Consider the following 20,635-nt stretch of genomic DNA (forward strand, 5'->3'; position numbering starts at 1 on the left):
TACTAAATTAGTAATGGTTTAATGTTTTGGAAGTCTTTCATACTGGAAAGCTTTTGAAATGGATGTATCAATTGAAATACAAGTGCAATTTTTGCTAATTTCAGACTTTAACATTTGATTTTCCTGATAGAACTTTGGTTTTAAGATTATAATGTTTTTAATCCTGAAGACTTATATAAGGCTTTTGTGCTTTTATGCATTTAACACTTAGATCCATAGAAAGAGGAAATGTCCATATTCTTGTAAAGAGAGTGTGCTGTGATAATGTAGGCAGTAGATTTGAAAATAATTAAAAATTGTCCTTTATTAAAAAAAAAAAGAACTTAGGTATCTGGACTGTTTTTTTTCCCCCCTCAAATAAGTTTAGGTTAATTCCAGGATGAAAAATGAACCTTTAAAGTCCTTTATACAAAGAAAACTGCTGAGATTATGGCTACCTCATAAAGCCAAATGAAAAATGACATGGGGTGATTAAGATTCTTTTAAAATATTTTGTTGATAATATGAATTAGAAAGTGAAGTATATACTTAAATATTTTTCTTCCTTCTTGAAGAGGAGAATAAGTAGTATTGTCAGAACTTGGATTGTGAGATAAAATTGAAAATTTATCCTGGAATTGGTGTTTTTATACTGAGACTACTTTTGTTTAAGACAATATATCACAAGCCAAGCCAACCACAGTCTTCTTTGTGATTTAATCTTTGGTATTGTGGTGTCTCTCCACCAACCCCCCATCATAAGATGGGAGGACTCTAGATGGTCTGTGAGCCAGTGGATTCCTTTGAGTTTTTGAATTTATGAATTTACTAGTCAAGGATTGAAAACCCCACATTTGGGGGTAGGGGTGGGGAAGACCTGTTTTAGAATGAGAAATTAGCCTATTTATAAATGTAAGTAATATAAAATTCTCACATTTTTATTTTGTTTCTTTATTAGAGTAATTCTGTTACTTTGGATATAGAAGACCCTTTTCCTTAAAGATGTTTATAAATTAGTGAATTTTCAGGTTGTAGAGCAAGACACAAGAATTAACTGATAGATTGAGAAAGGTAAAATTTGGTGTTTTGCTCAGAATTTCTGCACAGAGTTGCACAATAATTGTGGAATCATGCTGAACCTCTGAAAACATTTTTTCTTCTTGAAGTACAGTTGACACACAATGTTATGTTAGTTTCAGGTGTACAGCATAGTGATTCAACAACTTGATACATTATGCTCACAAGTGTAGCTCCCATCTGTCACCATACTGTGCCATTATAACACCATTGACTATATTCCCTATGTGGAAAACATTATTTTTATGATACAGCAGAGATTTCTTCTTGCAAGAAGTTTCTCTAACTTTAGGTTCAAAGACCAAAGGAGCTTTGAGGTTCTAGATGTTGTAGGTTTCAGAGTTGGAAGGGCTCTTCAGGATCACACAGTTCTTCTTATCCTATAGCTTCCTTGAGAGATGGCAGTGTAGCCTTTGCTTGACTCCTTACGGGAATGAAGAACTCACTATCTCATCATACAACCCACTCCATTTTTGCATAGCTCCTTTTGAAAGATCTTTCTCATGCTGCAATTCAGTATGCCTCCCTATTGTTTATGTAACTCTTCTGGAGCGGTACAGAACATGCCAAATCTTTCTTGTGTATGGCAGCCTTTTAATTTGGTGGGACTCTGACTGATATGGTCATGTAACTTTTACAAATTCACCTATAAAAGCTCAACCAAAGAAAAACAGGGGGATAAGAATGTGAGTAGTGTAGCTAATTTGACTTATATGAGCAATGAGCATGTATTCGAGAGGAAGCACAAAATGGCTCTGTTACTCCTCTCTTGTCTCAATTTCCATATGTTAATGGTAATGTGAGTCTGTCTCTGGCCTGAATATGATTTTAAGTGTTTAAGATAAGCATTTTTTACAGACTGTTGTCTCCAACATAACCCACATACTTTAAGATGCTTAACTGAAAATATAATAATTTGCCAGTCCTGGTTCAGAAACAAGTAGTGTTGGACTTAAGAGAGATGTTCGTCTCCAATATGGTGTCTCCCTGAGACATGACTAGTGATGATTTTAACAATAAGAGATTTCTATCTTTGATAACTTGAAAAGCCCAATGCCCAGTAAACTGTGGTTCTCCTATGTTTGAAATGGTAAAAATGTTTCCCTTTGTTTTCTCCAGTTTAAACAAAAGTAAATCATGTCTTACCATGAGTGAGCTGGCCCTATTTCCATCCCCCATATTGGTGTTCTACAGTTTGTTGACAATCATCTCTTAAATTTTGGGGAAAAAAAATGCTTTAAATGTGGGTAACCACTTAGTATAGAATGAGATTATTACTTGCTCTGTTCTGGACACAGTACTATGATAATATGTAATTATGTAATATGTACTATGATAATAGCCCAAGATCGTGGTAACATTTTTAACATATTTGTCACACTGTTGACTCATTAAGCCTGTGGTTCATGAAGCCTCTTCTCTGGGTCTTTCTTGCAAGTTTTGCATAATTGATGGTCAGTGAGCTACATTTTCTGTTGGTGGGTTAACCAGGCCTCCCTGTCTTTTGGCACTTCTACATTCCTTTCTTTCCTTTGCCTAAATATATGTTCTTATACTTCTAAGGAAACTTGTTCTAAACAGTTTTTTAGTGGTCTTTATTTAACTGTAGAGATGATCATGTGTAAAGGGAAACTAGGTATTTCAGTTTGAAAGAAGAAATCACATTTTTTTGAAGCAGACAGTTCCTTTATGTAAACATTTTTTTAAAGATTATATTTATTTGGAAGATTGAGAGAGAGTGAGAGAGCACAAGCCAGGGGAGTGGCAGAGGGAGAAGCAAGCTCCCCACGGAGCAGGGAGCCCCACGTGGGGCTCAATCCCAGGACCCCAAGATCATGGCCTGAGCAGAAGGCAGATGCTTAACTGACTAAGCCACCAGGTGCCCCTAAACATTTTTTTTTTTTTTTTTAAGAGAGAGAGCATGCACAAGAGCATGCGGAAGAGCGGGGGAGAGAGAGAATCTTAAGTAGTTTTCATGTCCAGTACAGAGCCAGGTGTAGGGCTTGATCTTAAGACCCTGTGATCACGTCCTGAGCTGAAATCAAGAATCGGATGCTTAACCGACTGAGCCACACAGGCACCCCTTTGTGTAAACATTTTTAAAGTATAACACACCTACGGGAAAGTGCACAAGTAAGTGCAGCCAGGACACACCTCAAGAAATAGAACATTACCCCAGAGGCCACTTTGTGCCCCTTTACACTCATGGCTCTAAATGGTCTCCTGACTTCTAACATTGTGAATTAATTCTGCCTGTTTTTGAGCTTATTCATGGAATCAGAGTATGTACTTTTTTGTACTTGGCTCTTTTTTGATCATTGTTATGCTGTGAGATTCAGTGTTATGTTGTGAGATTGCTGAGATATTTTCTATTGTAAATTGGTGGTGAATATTCTCAAGTGCATCCATTGTGATCATCATCTAATTTTTCTCCTTTTTTTCCTTGATTCATTTGGTGAATAACCTCAGTTGATTTTTAATTTTAAACCACTCTTGCATTAAGAGAATAAATCTCACAGGGTCATGGTGTGTCATCCTTTACAATATATCACTGAATTTTGGTTTAAACATGTTTTATTTAAAATTTTTGCATCTGTATCCATATGCAAATTTTTATAAATTTTATAACTTTCTTGTAATATCCTTGTAAGTTGTTGGTATCAATGTTATGCTGTCCTCATAAAAAGGGGGATGGGAAAATTTTTCTCTTCTAGTTTCTGGAAGTATTTGTATGAGATTGACACTCTTCCTTAAAACATTAGGAAGATATTATCTGTGAAGTGATCTGAGTCTGGTTCTTTATGGGAAAGTTTTAAAATTTAATTGTTATCTTTGTGTTTCTGTTTTCTATCTTTTCTCAGTTTTGGTAAGTTATATTTTTCAAAGAATTTGTTCATTTTATTGTCAATTTTATAGGTCTAAATTTTTCCCAAATCTTTTTAATATCTGTAAGATCTATGATGGTATTGCTTGCCTTTTTCCTTGACATTGGAAATTTTTTTTTGATCAGTTTTCCTAGATATTTGTCAATTTTATCAAGCCTTTCATAGACTAGAACATTATTCTGTTTTTTCCTCTTTATTTCTTTCCTCTAGTGTTTGGGTTTGACTAGCTATTCTTTTTCTAGCTTCTTGAATTTAGCTTTTCTTTTTTGCTAATATTTGCACTAAAGACCATAAGTTTGCCATTAAGCACTGCTTTAGCTGTATCCCACAATTTTTTTGTTGTTTTAATTATTTTAGGTTAAAAACTATTTTCTAATTTCCTTTATTTTTAATATATGGATTATTCAGAACTGTATTTCCTAATTTCCAAATAGCCAGACATTTTCTAGATATCTTTCTGGAATTCAGCTTTGGTCAGAGAATATATTCTGAGTGATTCCAGACTTTTAAAGTTGGTTATAAATTCCATGTGCACTTGTACAGAATGTATTTTCTAATATTTTGGGGGTACAGTGTCTTTTATGTATGGAATATGAATTAGGTCAGTTAATTGTGTTTGTCAGGTGGTTTATATCTTTGTTTCCTATCAAAAGTCTCACTGATTTTTGGATATATTTTTTAAATTATTTTGTTTTCCTTTTCAAGTTTTTATTTAAATTTCAGTTAGTTAACTTGCAGTGTAATATTAGTTTCAGGTGTAGAATTTAGTGATTCATCACTTACATACAACACCCAGTGCTCGTCACAACAAGTGATGATCAGACCCATCACCCGTTTAACCTACCCCCACATCTTCCGTCCAGTAACTCTCATTTCTCTATAGTTAAGTGAATTGGTTTACTTTTTTAAAAAAAATATCTGTCCATTTTGGCAATATGTGTTGAAGTTATGTTATCGGGTACATAGATTTAGGATTGTTTTCTTAACATTGGATTGACCCTTTTATCATGGTGAAATGTTGCCCTTTACCTTTAGTAATGTTTCTTAAAGTCTCCTTCATCTGATGTTGGTATGGCTATATCAAGTTTCTTTCGGTAGGATCATAGATTTTTTTTAACGCTGGGAGTAAATTTACAGATGGACAGATTCACCTTCTTTTTTTTCCATAAATTGAGGCTTATAATTCTGTTGTTGAATTTGCTGCATATTACTTTCAATCCAGCATTTAAAAACCCCTGGTGCCATTCTAGTTCTCCTGAGTTCTTTAGAAACATACTTGATTAAAGTGGTATCAATGCATGTTCTTGTCATACCCTTTTTTCAAATTTGCATTGGTTAATCTTTTTCAGGAAGTTGGAGGAGTGTTCTAAGTCAGGGCCAGCTCATAATCTCAATATCTATTACTGCCTTTTCTGGTTAATTCTTTCCTTTCAGGTGTCAGTGCTGCTCTGCTAGGCTTTGCTCAGGCATCATTTTCAGGAACTGCTTTTTCCCTACACTGTGTGTGGTTGGTTATTCAAAGACTCTTGCTCTCCACCTGCCCAAAACAGTCTCTAGACCTGTTCTGACTACTCTCTCCTTCCTGGGTGCTATTCTGGGGCATCTTACTCTCTCTTGGTCTGGAGTAGACAAGGGATTAACCACAGAGAGTTATGATAGAAGTAGTTAAAGTGTGCATGCATGGAAAACTTCATAATTCTCTATTTAATTTCTGATGCCTCAAGCTTCCTCTCTGCCCTTGGCAGGAAGATATTTTTCCCTTGCTTCTCCAACCTTTAATTCCATGATTATGGGAAATTATCTTCTCTAGCTTCTCTCACCTGTAAAATACTGGACACAGGGAAAAATTTGGGGGGCCTTCTATTATTGCCCTGTTATGTCCTCTACACTTGGACTTGAATGTGCTGCATTGTGCAGAAGGCCAGAGAGCCTCCATGTTTACTAATGATGAAGCAACTGAGGCCCAGGGGAATGGTGACTTGCCTGGATCCATATACTTAAGGGGCAACAGAGATGGATTTGATCCCCTTGTGTTATTCTTAGGTCCTTGTGATTTAAAAAAAGAAATCAGTTGTTTTCTATGTTTAAAAAGAACATCTTGGCTCTGCTGTTTATTAAGCATCTAACCTTGGGTAAGTCAATTCACCTAGCCGTGCCTTGCTTTTCTCATCTGTAAAAATGGATTGATAACTATTTCATGAGGCTGTTTGAGGTTAAACAAGCTAATCATACAAAGCTCACAGCACCTATAGCACCTGGCCTGTAGTAACCACTAAAGTTATCTGCTATGACGATGACTATCAAAATGGTGAAATCTTATTTTATGAGTATATTCCACCAAATTCATAAAATTAAATTCTACATAGAGAATTTTAATTTTCCATTAAGTTTATTTTTTACCATTGTTCTTCTGTCCCAGTGAGTGAGATTATTTGTGTGAAAGCATTAAGTCACCAAGAAACCTTAGCTGCACTACTGAGCTATGTAATTGGCCACCAGTGATAAACACAGCTCTTTCCAACATTGACTTTTCTTTTGTAGTGCCCGCCTCACTTCTGGGCCTAGCTGCCATTGCAGGCTTTTTTTTTTCTCTTTTTGGACCAGAAGCATTTTGCTTAGAACCATCCATGTTTTCCCTCTTTTGATGATTGACATAATCTCAGTGCTTGGTAGTCAACGGCACTTCGGTATCTGGCTTGCCAGTCTACCTCTCCCGATACTGCCGATGGAAAGTTATTGTTCTTCAGAACTCTGGCCAGTAGAGATTTTCTCAGGTATTAGGGTCAAATTTTGTGTCATCTACCCACAGTGAAGGATATTTATTGCTACTAACATCAGTGCTTATTTGGAACAGTTTCTACATTGATCATTATAAGTTCTCTGTAAAACGGTCTTCTTTCCATAATGTGTATATGCATTTGTTTCCCTTTCCAATTCATCCTTGTGGCTATTTTTAATTTTAAAATTCCAGTAGTGTTTAAGTTAACTGTGTATTATTTGAAATTTATGATAAGGTACCATCAGAAATAGAGGAAACAATGTTATTTTTCAATACTTTAAGAACCTAGGAGTGTAAGTTGTAAGATTTATTGTATAACACATTTACTAGAGATATTTTCAAAATAATTTGTTTTATATATTACAGATATTTGTGCAAAAGAAAGGTAAATTAATGTCATGATCCTGAAAAATACAGTAAACTTTTGCAAGTGATTAATTGTGTGAAACTAGACACACATGTGAACATCTTTTCATGTTTGATCAGTTTTATTCCTGGTGGTAATAAAACTAAGTAAATGAAATGCAAAATCTTGACTGCAAGGTAATGGTTGAAGTTTTTACATGCATAAAGGAGTCAGGGTGAATTTATGGTCTTATAATGGCTGTCGGCTACTAATATTGTATGTATATTCTCAAAGTGATCTATAGCACCATAGCCAAAATACCATGGGGACAAAATCACAGTTAGTATGTGCTGTGTTTGTTGATTTACCTCCCTTGGACATGTAAAATATTAATTGAGACGACTTTTATATAGCTTGTCTGTTTTTGTTCAGGATTGGATGTGTGCTCATCATTAGTCTACTCTTTTCTGGGATGTATAAAATGGCAGTATCGATGTGAGACAGTAGTGTTAGAATCGCAGAATTTTTTTATATTCTGGCACCATGTATTTCACTTGAAAAGTTTTTTGGATTGAATATATGATTCCAAAATGTTCAAAATAACTTTATTACTTGATTTAGTTCTGTAAGACTTTTTCCTGTACTCCTTTGAATCACAATTAGATGATTAGAGATAAATGTCGTAGTTGCAACTCCTAGGTCTTACTTTCCAGAAGGTCTTAGATCCTGCAAGTATGTGTGATAGCAGAATGCTGTGTGACTTAACAGCCCCCTCATGCTGCCACCTGTCTGTTCCTCCCTTTGCTACTGATCAGATCCTGTCCCCTCTTACCTCCTGAGTTTGCCTATTTTAAAATCAAAGTCCTTGGTTTTCTCCTCTCTGTTTCTACCTCTAGGCAGGAAAACAGGCACACTTTAACTCACACTGCAATTGTTGGGGGTAGTTGTTTACCTCAGTCTTAGGTGATAAAGCCTACTTTTACAAACTGAGCATGAGAAAAAAGCAGACAACTTAATAGATGTCTGCTTTTAAGTAATTGAATATATTAAAAACAAACTCTATAGAACGCTTCAGAATACATCACCTTTTACAAACATGGTTAGAATCAACAGATTTCATCTACAGTGCTCTAATATATCAAAAACCAACTCAATAGATATTAATAGAAATTAATTAAATTGAACTCCCTTTGTAAGAAGGCAGTTTTGACAAGGAAAATGTAATACCTTATAGATTTCAATTAGAAGTCCTAATTGGGTATATTTGGAAAAAATACATTGCCTATGGCATGGCCATAGCCAAAAGACTGACTTCCCAAAGAGTACAGGGGGAGTTCTTTCTTTTCTGTATGGTCCAGTGGCAGCTACATAGCATTTTGTCTACTCTAGTATTCTCCTTATTTAGAATCTAGTCTTTTGTACTTAGCTCACCTTTTATAGCACAATCACCTTGAATTGGTAAAGATCTCTGATTAAAGAATCTGATTGATGGGTGTGCTATGCTTTTCTTTACTTGGTTATACAGTGACTTCTCCTATCTTTGTGATCTTTCTGGGTAAGAGAATCAGGTACTTAAAGTTTCCTAACCATTAGTGTTTCCACCTATATTAGAAGCAAAGAAATTCCTTTCATTTTACTTGGAATAGCTCTTCGTGTACTCTATAGAAAACTTAATTTTGAAATGTCAAAGGAGAATTCCTTTGTATTTTTTTAAGCCTATGACTTTACCAAGTCAGATTACTGAAAAGCTATGTACATAGGCCACATTTCAGTAGCCCTCTGCATAGATGCTTTAAAAGCATTACTTTTATTTAATAGTATGTCCTTGCCTTTTATTGGGGGGCGGGTAAAGAGGAGCCTGTGTGACAACCATTTCTATTAGTTTTTGTAAAATTGCAGTTGAATTTTGTGGGCTATGTTAGTTCTTATCCTTTATGAAGATTCATATGATAAAGGCTTAGCACTTTATTCTAGAAGAATTATTCCCACTTTGAGAAGCTTTCTAAGAATCACAGAGCCAGATTGATGATAGCTTAGGTATTCTGCTAAAAAACTTGCTAATGTTTTTCTTCATTCATCAGTTCATATTTTTGTCTCATTATTCTGGTTGACCTTTTGTATCCTCTCTGGAAGTAGGCAGTAGGTGTGGAACTGAATGAGCTGCGTCATTTAATTCTGAGTTCTAGCATCAGAGTATTTAGCCACATATCAAATTGAGAAAATACTTCTTTTTCCTTAAGCCTTACTTTCCTAAGCAGGTTTTTAAAATAGTACTTGGAGATCTCCTAAATCACTTCTCCTGTTCAGTGAACTCCTCGTTCAGCTCCAAACACAGTTCGAGTTGCTGCTGTGTGTAGCTCTTGCTCTACACGTCATCTCAAATCTTGGAGTTGAGGACATGCCTACAACTTTGGGAATGTCAGTTTGAATTTCTAATCCCATTTCAAAAAGTACCCTCAAGAAGATCTTTTTTCTTCCCCCAAAGTGTTCTTGGGATTACCTAAATTGAAGTTATAAAAATTTCTTTAATATGCTTTTCAGATAACTGTGGCACTTTATTTTTGCATTGCAGTTTATCTTCTGGGATAATTGATGAAATATGTATGCTTTGATTTACTGATTTACCTGAAACAGGATAAAAATGGCAAATGTTTATTGAGATAGAAGTAACATTTATTTTTGGTGTTCAAGCATTTCATTACCAGAGCCTATTTTTAATGAGTCAGCTTATTTTTTAAATTAAACTGTATTTTTAAAAAGCTTACATCATGAAACTTGTTGATTGTTGTACCGTAGGATCCTGGCTACTGGGTGAAAATTCATCACTTAGAATACACAGATGGAGGAATCCTGGATCCAGATGATGTTTTGGCAGATGTCGTTGAAGACAAAGATAAGGTAGAAGACTAAAACTCCTCTTTGTTTTCCTCCATAGAGCTGCATGTTTCCTAGAGATTGAGATCCTTAACAAACTCATGTGTCAATTATTATTAAAAGATACCATCTGTTCAGGCTTCACCTGAACAGCCCGTAAATCAAAGTTCTTCATCAGATGTTTGGGAAAAACTTTGTCAAGGTTTGGAAATCTGTTCGTGGTGGCCTAATTAGCAGACACTTCATTCCCAAGAGTTCCTGATGTGTCTCAATAAATTAGTGTCAGGCTCCGAGGCCGTTGGAGTTCTCATTGCTGGCTCTGGGTTTTCTTCGTGGCCCTTGCTAAATCTTCAACTCAATGCCTGTGATTTGAATGTGTTTCAAAATAGAGAATACAACGGGGAGAAAAATCTTCTGAGGAACTATGGTGAAGACTTTTTCTTTCTTTCCTTTTTTTTTTTTTTTTTAAAGTAGCTGGCAAACACCCGTCTTTCATGATGGTCTTGGTTTTCATTGCTAAAGTAAAAACAAAACAAAACACTAAATTGAATATTCCAAAAAGTTGGAACTTATTTTGCCACCTACTTGGGAATAACCCCATTGCAAACATCTTATTTTAATAAGATTTTTCTTCTGATGATAAACTGGAAAGGGTGTGAGAGCATACTTCAGTTGCCACACACTGAATTTTTGCTGTTGAGACACATTGTTTTATGCCTGCTTCTGTGTTGGGTTCCTTTTATCAGTGGTTCTTGTGTCCTCCCGAATTGAACCACACCTCTCCCTGAGGGATCCTTGCTTCAGAGTTTCTTCTCCTGTGTATCCTTAGCACTGTTTGTACTAGGCTAATTTATGTGTGTATATGTGTTTCTCTCTTTTGTTTTTCTGCACTCTCAGGGAGGGAGGGAAGGTGTGTGTGTGTGTGTGTGTGTACCAACTGCACTGGAATATGAATAAGTGACTTATTGAGCTCAGGTAAAATTTACATTTTTCCTTTTCTGTAAGATCTTTTTGGACTGTTCAAATTTACGTTAGTCTTTGCGGACATTCTGTCCATTTATTTTCCCTGTTTTCTGTTGGAACTCAACCCTGGTTTGCTGATTTGCTTTGTTTTATAATTACTCATTTCATAATGGACTTATCTCCCTAAATAGATTGTAAATTCTAGATGACATGGACCAGAAGATTTTTATTTCCTTTGTGTTCTTTGTATTAATAGTATCTGGTACAGTCTTTTACCCAAACTTGATTCTCAAAGAACACTTAACTGAATTAATGAGTGGAAAAGAAAGCTTTACTCTCTGTAGTTGACTCCTGTTAATACATGATTTTGATGCAGACTTCCTGTTGATGGCTTGGTCTCCCAGAAAATAATAATATATTATTTACATTGAACTTTGAGGGAGGACTTTCACCTCTGTATTTGTTTCACTTTCTGCCTTTCTGCAGCCATCTTCTTATTTTGAAATAGTCTAGACATTTGGTCTGTTTGTTAATGAAGAAGGTCTTTCCTTCTCCGATTTCACTGATGTCCAGTGGATTAAAATTAAATGCCAAAAAGTAGCAAGTTTAAGAAGGGCCAGAAGAAAATGTCTTACCCCAGCCTTATCCAAGACCTAATTACAGGAAGGATGTTTCCATGAGCGGCACTAAGGGAAATCATTTGTCCTGCAGAGCTCTTCCCTTTAGAGAATTCTTTTTAACTATCCTGGCAGTGCCCTTTTAACTATAATCCATTTACTAGACACAGAAACAGCTTTTATTATATGTAATCTCGGTTTTAAAGGGACTTCACCATTACTGGATCAGGTGAAAAAATGAGGTAGTCAGTTAAAATCCTAGCAAAGGATTAGTGCTGTTTGGGCACAGGTTTGCCTATTTCCTTAATGTACCTTCACATGGAATACACTGAGCCTAATTGGTATTGTGCTGCAGAGTAGACGAGAATGTACACTTTGGATATTGCTGGGAAAAAAATACATGCTCCCATTTTTCCTTTTTAAAAATAAGTGAAAAGGAGAGCATCGCTTTTTTTCCTGACATTGTCTCTGCATTCTGAAGATTTTCTGATAGTTTATGTATCTAGTATGGAAAGAAGGTTCTGCCAGACTTTGACCTTACTTTTTTGTAAGTTAAGATTAAGAAGTAATTAGAAGTGATACTTGTAAATGTTTAGTGATATATCAAATTGACCCAAGATCCTTTGAGACAGTATCAGGCTTAGATAAAACTACAATTCATCTATTTTCAAATTGGCTATCTAACAATCTCTTGCATTTAGAATATAGAATGCAAGCCCAAAGAGGCATGGATGGATGTACGTAATCCTTGGTCAACACCCGCTTCACTTCCTAGAAAAACCTCTCACAACAGGTGAAAATGGCAATTAGGAACCTTTGATAGCCTAGCCACAAAGGAGGAAGCAGGAGAAACAGAAATTTAGAATCAGAAAGCAGTGCAGGCTGAGGCCATTTATTCAGTGTAAGGAAGAGCCATCCAGTACACTTCTGCAAAGACTGAAATTAGAGGCTGAATGGTATTCTACTTATAATCACACAGTTTTCTAAATAAGTGACTTTCAAAACTTCTGGTACCAGAGGTGGTTTGCCTTTGGTCTTATCTCAGTTATTACTTGGGCCAACACAGTGCGTGGTGCACATGGTGCCTCTTTGGGAGGTTTTTGGTTCTGTTTTATCTTGCTTTCCCAGTAGAGCCCTTTCACAGGGGAGCTGAGTTTTTAACCATGTTGCTCTATTTCTATCCTGTTTCATTGAAATATTATTGGAGCAGCTTTGGAATTTTGCATCTTATGATAACTAATATTTGTGTAAAATCTTATGCTGTGACTTAATTATCCAGTTATAACAGTCATTCTTAAAAATTCTCCAGTTTTATGTTTGTGTTATGTTTTATGTTTTATGTTATGTTTCTGTGTGATGATTGAAGTTCTTTGGGATAAATACCTGAAAATTTACTGTTTTACGCTAATTTCTTTTCTCTGGCTGCCCAAGGCTACTGACGTAGTTCACCCAATAACAACTACTTAACATTTTATGGAGCACTAACAGTGGCCGAGAACGTCTTTGGCAATTATATATTCTATTTTATTTCACAGCGACCCTGCGGGCAGGAGCTATTTATTATCCCTATTTTTAATTTCTGAGAATAGCCCCAGAAATTATAAGTGATTTGCTGAAGATCACACAGGGTGTAAGTGGAAGAATCAGACAAGAATTTAAATTTCCATACTCCTTTGTTCTTCTTCAATGTGCCAAGCAGTGTGTTGGGTGTCTGAATCTGTAATTGCTAATTATGAAAACTCATGAATTATAAATAAGCATGAATTTGTTTTTACATAGCACCATTGTTAAGAAAAGGTAGGTAATAGAACTATGGAGTGTAACAAAGTTATTTTGAATTAATTTATCACACATAAATAAATTCAGCTTTCTTTGCCTGAAGCCTGTACCTGATTTATTGTAAAAGGGTTTTGCCTGTGTTGCTGTCCCTTGCATCCCTTTCTCCATGTCCCAGATTACTCCTTTGAGGACTTGGTAGACTACACTTGTCTAACAACTATATGCCATTTTGTAGGAAAATATATTCTGTATTTCAGTAACTACTTTTCAGAAAGATTGCAAATGTGCACAAATTATATGCTGTGCTGTCTGCAGTAGGCAGAGTGATAGCCTCTAAAGATACCTAATCCTAATGCCCAGAACCAGTGAGATATATATTACATGGGGAAAGGGTCTTTGCAAATGTGATTAAGGACGTTAAAATGGGGGGAGATTATTTTGGATTATTTGGGTGGGCCAGGTTTAGTCACAAGGGTCCTTATAATTCAAAGAGGCAGGCAAGAGAGTCAGTATTAGATAAAATGTGAAAAGAGTTGACTGTCCAGTGTTGACTTTAAAAATAGAGCCAGGAGCACCAGGCTGGCTCAGTCGGTAAAGCATGTGACTCTTGATATTGGGGTTCTTAAGTTCAAGCCCCATGTTGGGTGTAGAGATTACTTAAAGATAATAAAATCTTAAAAAAAAAAAATGGAGCCAAAGAATGCAGGCAGCTTCCAGAAGCTGGAAAAGAAAAGGAATAGATTTTCCTCTAGAGCTTCCATATGGAATACAGCCCTGCTGACCTCTTGATTTTAGCCCAATGAGACCAATTTCAGAGTTCTTACCTCTAGAATTACCAGGTAAATTTATATTGCTTGAAGCCACCATGTTTGTAGTAACTTGTTATTAACATTGTAGGACACTAATGCAGTGTCTCTTATCCTATTTTAAACTTCTAAAATGATGATGTTTTTGACAAGTTGGGCTTTAAGATTTTGTAGGACAAGGAAAATGTCTTATGTTTCAGATTAGTTCATCACTCTGGGCATTCTTTCCAAAGTACATCACAAGTTGAATCTCCATTCATGGGGTGAGCCCTTGCTCTTTAGGCCTTGAATGTTATGCTGTTTTGTGTAGAAATGATTTCAGGGTCACACTGGAGCTATGTAATATTGACTTACCAGTTTCTCATTGTAATATATAATGACTCTAAGAAGTCTACAGACTAACATCTAACAAAGCCCCTGCAAAGCTTAGCATTAGCTGATATTTTTTTCAGTGTGAGAACCTGAGTATTGAACTTTTTTAATGATTGTCTTCCTTGTTATTATTTCTTGTTTTTAGAAGGCAATTGCAATATAATACTGAAATACAGCAATGTATAACTTGTTATGTAAATCGGATTGCTGCCATGGTTTTGCAAAAAGTAAATACATATACAAAAGTAAAATTTTATTATGTGGTAAGGTACAATGAAAGAATGTTTCTATCTTTGACTAAATTTTAACTATCATAGGGGTTAATTTTGGAGAAATGACAAAATCTCCTGGATTTTAGTGATGGTGGGTTGGCCTCAGGGATCGCACATAATATCTGGGACTCAAATATTCAAGTTTCATTTCAGTTTCATCCTTTACTACCTATGAGTCCTTGGGTAAGTTTCATGTGTATTAGCCTTAATTTGCCCATTTGTAAAATGGATATAATGTTTTTATCTTGTGTCTGAAAACTGTATGAAGTTTTCAGTATAGTATGGTATATAGTAGGTGCTCAAATGTTAGCTGTTGAATATTGTGATAGTTTTTGTTAGTGTATTTTTTACCTGTGCATTTTGATTTAATCATTAAATGTTTAAAATATTAAAATATCAAAGGCTATATATAGTACATTCTGTTTTTTAAAAATCTTATTAAATTTGTTTGAAAGTTATTAAATTGTGTAATAGTTTTATGGGAAGATACTTTATTATGACAAAACATTTGGATTTATGTATTACTGAGAAATCAAAATGCCAGTATGACTAACTTTAAAACAGGAATCCTTTTATCAGAACACAGTGCTTGGTAATAGAAGAAGCATTCAAGGATCCAATGTGCTTTTGAGATGGAGACTGTTTTGCACACTGAACTAGTGACCTAAAACCAGACACTGTCTTTACACCCAAGTCTCTCTCTGATCACGCTCTGTTGCCCCCTAGTGGAATCCACAGCTACCTGGAAAGCAGCTTACGGGAGATACTCCCTGAATGTGATGATGTGTTTGTCTCTATTTCATTCTCAATTTTACTGTATTTTTAGTCCAGCTTAGACTGCATAGTGGATAGTAAAACCAGACTGAATATTTCAACCAATGGTTGTTATTTCTTCATGGTTTTCAACCATACCAATACTTACCTTTGCTTTTTTTTTTAAAGATTTTATTTATTTATTTGACAGAGACACAGCGAGAGAGGGAACACAAGCAGGGAGAGTGAGAGAGGGAGAAGCAGGCTTCCCACTGAGCAGGGAGCCCAATGTGGGGCTCGATGTGGGGCTCGATCTCAGGACCCTGGGACCATGACCTGAGCCGAAGGCAGACGCTTAATGACTGAGCCACCCAGGCGCCCCTTACCTTTGCTTTTTTTTTTTTAAAGATTTTATTTATTTATTTGACAGAGAGAGACACAGCGAGAGAGGGAACACAAGCAGGGGGAGTGGGAGAGGGAGAAGCAGGCTTCCCGCCCAGCAGGCAGCCCGACGCGGGGCTCGATCCCAGGACCCTGGGATCATGACCTGAGCCGAAGGCAGACGCTTAACGACTGAGCCACCCAGGCGCCCCTTCCTTTGCTTTTTTATAAGCCATCTTAGAAGGATTGAAGCAAAATCTTTGCATTTATAAAACTCCTTTTCATTTAGACTTCTTCCCATCTTCCTGTTCACTGGTTGAAGGGCAAATGGCTGGTTGTGATAAAGTATGTAACTTTTTCAGTATGGAGTTGGACAATTTATGCAGTTTGTATTTTTCTGCAGGTAGGGGTTGCTTAATTAAGTTGGACTTCTTAAAAAAAAAAGAAAAGAAAAGAAAGGTCCTGCATTAATTACCTCATCTTGAGTCATTTTGTCAGTGAGGCTCCCGTTTCAAGGGAAACACCTATTTTAAGCCCTTGATTTTTTTTTTTTTTTTAAACAGATCAGAATATGGTGTTTTGGGGATTGTTTTCTTCTCAAGTTTTTCTTCGTTCATGGGTGTTGAAGTTTTGAAACTACATTTGAAGGGAAGTTTGCAGAATGTTTCAAAAGCCTGTGCAGAAGCTCCTAAAGATTACCTTGGCCAAGAAATCCCATCTCAAACTTTTAAGGGTAGATATTCTGTGCTTATCGAATTACAAAATTATAGAGTCATAGAACCTGAAGAGACCTCAGCAGTCATGTGGCCTAAACCCATCCTCTTGCCAAATATATATATATGTATACACACACACACACACACACACACACATATATATATATATATATATAAACCAGGAGTTTTAAAGGGCTCCATATTTCCAGCTGGTGTCTTTTCTGCATCCATTTCTGCATTTCCTCCCTAGAATGCCGATAACATCTGGTATGTATTAAAACCACTCCGTTTCCCTCCCTCCAAATTGGCTTCCTCCATTTGGCTTCCTTATTTCTGTTGATAGGAATATCTTAGTCATTCAGGTTTGAACCTGCCATCGTTTAAAAAATGTAGCTAGTAAATCCAATTTATTCTTTTCTTTAACGTGGCCCATGTTTGTGCTCCTCTCTTTGCATTTCCACGGCTACCAAATTTAAATCTGTAAAATCTCAGGCAAGGTTATTTCATTGATAAGGAATTGGTGGCCTTGGGCCCCCCCACCCCCCATTCTGTGCCGTGAGTGCAGGCAGAGTGGCCAAGAGCTTGGATTCTTTACAGCAGAGTCAGTTCATTTCTTGGCTCCACTATCCATGTGGCTTTGGGCAAGTTACTTAATCTCTTTGTCCTTAGTTTCCCCATGGGCAATTGGGGCTAAAAAAAGTGTACTAATTTTACAAGTTAATACATGTAAAGTATTTAGGAGAGTCCCTGTCCTGTAGTAAGTCATCCGTGAGTGGTAGATGCTATTATAATTATTATACTACTATTTTGTATATAATAAACTATTCCTGGGGCACCTGGGTGGCTCAGTCGGTTAAGCATCTGCCTTCGGCTCAGGTCATGATCCCAGGGTCCTGGGATCGAGCCCCACGTCGGGCTCCCTGCTCAGTGGGGAGTCTGCTTCTCCCTCTCCCTCTGCCCCCCCCCCCCCCGCTCATGCTCTGTCTCTAGCTTGCTCGCTCTCTCAAATAAATAAATAAAATCTTTTAAAAAGAAAACTATCCCTACACTATACTATACTATACTACTATTACCACCATATAATATACTACTATTACTAACATAGTATTGGTTAAGTCCTACCATTCCTTTCAGTGTGTACTGAATCCAGCCCAAAATTCATAGCCATACATTATATTCAGCAGCTTCAGAATGCCCCCAAACTATCTGTCTCAGACTCAGCCTTCTCAAACCTTAACAGTAATGGAACTGCTATACTGACTGTTCTCTTATGTACTGTGCACTTTCTTGCTTCAGAGCCTTCTTTATGTTTAACTTGTATAGTGTGTCCTTGTCCCTAATTCTTGTCTTATCGAAGATTTATTCTGTGGTTGACCCTTGAACAACGTGATCTACTTATATGTAGATTTTTGGATAAATACAGTACAGTACTGTAAGTGTGTTATTTCTTCCTCATGACTTTCTTAAAAATTTTTTTTTCTAGCTTGCCTTATTGTAAGAATATAGTATATATAATGTACAAAATATGTGTTAATCGACTATGTTGTTGGTAAGGCTTTTGGGCAACAGTAGGCTGGTAGTATTAAGTTTTGGGCGAGTCGAAATTACACGTGGATTTTAGACTGCAGGGGGTGCCAGTTAGGGCCCCTACCTGCCCATGTGGTTCAAGGGTCAACTGTATATGTTACAAAATGAAAGCTCCACCAGGAGAGGGTCTTTGTTTTATTTACTGCTGTTTTCCCATGGCCTCTGCCATCGGGTGGCACTTTGTAGTTGTTCAGATAGCTGTAGAGTGGAATAGAGGAATGAATGAATGAATGTTTATGTGTGTATGTTTTTAGGTCTTTAGTAAGCCGTTACCAACTTTAAACTTTTTTTCTTGATAAATGAGAATGATAAATGATCCCTTTCTCTTAAGTGTCATTGGGAAGGTTGAGAAGTCGTATGTAAAAATAAAGAAATTATAAAGTACTATAAACATGTAAAGAATATATTTCTGCTGCTCAGTTCTTACCAATCTTTCAAGATCCAGATCAAATTATATTTTTTTCCTAGTCAGTGTTTGCAGACCACCCCAACCCTAAGTAAAGTTCTCTGTGCTCTGTAATTTTATAGAAATCATTAGTAGTTCCTTTGAAAAAATACACTATTGCTTAGTTACATGTATCAATTGCCATCTTAGAATTCTTAAGAATTTATGGTTTGGGGCACCTGGCTGGCTCAGTGGTTAGAACCTGTGACTCTTGATCCTGGGGTAGTGAGTTCAAGCCCCACATTGGGTTGTAAAACTTACATAAATAAAATAATAAAATAATAAATACTTAAAGCCAAAACCAAAACAATACAAAAAAATAATTTTATGGTCTAACTTAAGCCTTAATTTTATGTCCCCAAATGTCTTGTATGCTCCTTTATGACTGAGATAGCCTTTTATTTTATTATTTTATTTTATTTTAAGATTTTATTTGAGAGAGAAAGAGCACAAGCAGGGGGAGCTGCAAAAGGAGAGGGAGAAGCAGGCTTCCTGGGATCATGACCTGAGCCAAAGGCAGATGCTTAACCCTGTGAGCCACCCAGGTGCCCCCAGAGATAGACTTTTAAAATATTTTTTAACAACTGACTTGTTACCTCTGGTTTACCGTTTAATAAACATGTTTGATTTTAGTTAGTGAGAGAGCAAGTACTTGAATTGAAGCTTCCTAATTGTCCTTCATTTTCTTCCACCAAATTATGTTGTCTCTTTTGAATATTTCATTAAGAGGCAGTTTGTGGGCACTTTTCAACCTCAAAGGAGCACTTTGGAATCCATGTCTTTGTGACCTTACTGTGACAAATACGGATGGTGTTGGGAAGTAGCAACTTCAAGCAAATTGATCCAGCCAGATAATGGCCATGTCAAATTCGTTCTCCCTGGTGTCTTCTGCAGTTTAGCTTGTTGGCAACTATAGTGTGTGCGGGTGCGTGAGAAGGAGACAATACCTGTGCAGACCTGTATGTGCAGAGTGTGTGTATACTTACCCTGCGCATGCTTGTTTGTTGCACACATCTGTGATGTGAAGGTTTCCCCAGAGGTTGGAAAGAAAAGAAAATTTTCAAGCTTGGTGCTGTTAACTTAGTTAGGCATTGAGTACAGTGAAGAATAAACAGAAGAAAATGCTTGATATATGTGGAAAACTTCAAGTTTGGTTGAAGGGAAAAAGCCAATAAAACTTGAGATTACAATAATGCTTTACTTAGAGCGAAACATGTAATTCTAAAAAAAAAAAGAATCAATGAACATTTTCATCATTACAGCATGCCTTTAGCCATATGTTACTGGATCCAGTTCTACCAGTGTTCTCTCTCATTAGGTTCTTTTGAAGCTATCTATGCCCAAGAGGTATGGGACCATTATTATTTAAAAATCATCTATTTTTGACTTATATACCTTACAAATGGCAATTTCATTAAAATACCTGAAATTACACCAAATAGAAAGCTACTTCAGTTACAAAATATCCTCTTTGAAAAATGCAAATGCCTCTCGGTGCTAATTGGGTGTCATATCGTCATCGCCTAAGTGTATATCAGTTCAATCAGATTGCATTCCCCGTAACATCTAGCTAAAACCAGCTTCAGTGAGGAAAAACGGTAGAGTGTTAAGTGCCAGAGCATTGGGCTTTGGCAGGTTTTTTTTTTTTTTTAAAGATTTTATTTATTTGTTTGACAGAGAGACACAACAAGCAAGGGAACACGAGCAGGGGGAGAGGGAACACAAGCAGGTGGAGAGGGAACACAAGGTGGGGGAGCGGGAGAGGGAGAAGCAGGCTCCTTGCTGAGCAGGCAGCCCGATGCGGGGCTCGATCCCAGGACCCTGGGATCATGATCTGAGCTGAAGGCAGATGCTTAACGACTGAGCCACCCAGGCGCCCCTGCCTTTGGCAGTTTGAATCCAGGTTTTTCTTACTATTCTAACCTAGCTCAACCTCTTTTCTCATTTGTAAAATCAGATACCCTGTCTCACTGACATCACTGGGTTCATGGGAATATCAAATGA

The 20,635-nt window shown here is 36.6% G+C and overlaps 1 protein-coding gene across 4 annotated transcripts in view; it reads left to right on the forward strand.

The window, feature by feature from the left end:
* PARD3B (par-3 family cell polarity regulator beta) overlaps nucleotides 1–20,635 on the forward strand; it is a 996,466-nt gene that overhangs the window by 137,533 nt on the left and 838,298 nt on the right. For all 4 annotated transcript variants that reach the window (XM_044913701.1, XM_044913703.1, XM_021703002.2 and 1 more), the window contains exon 2: nucleotides 9,863–9,964. In XM_044913701.1, coding sequence (XP_044769636.1) covers nucleotides 9,863–9,964 — 102 coding nt within the window. The remainder of the gene's footprint in view (nucleotides 1–9,862; nucleotides 9,965–20,635) is intronic.

This window comes from Neomonachus schauinslandi, chromosome 3, assembly GCF_002201575.2.
Source record: "Neomonachus schauinslandi chromosome 3, ASM220157v2, whole genome shotgun sequence".
Classification (NCBI taxonomy): Eukaryota; Metazoa; Chordata; class Mammalia; order Carnivora; family Phocidae; genus Neomonachus; species Neomonachus schauinslandi.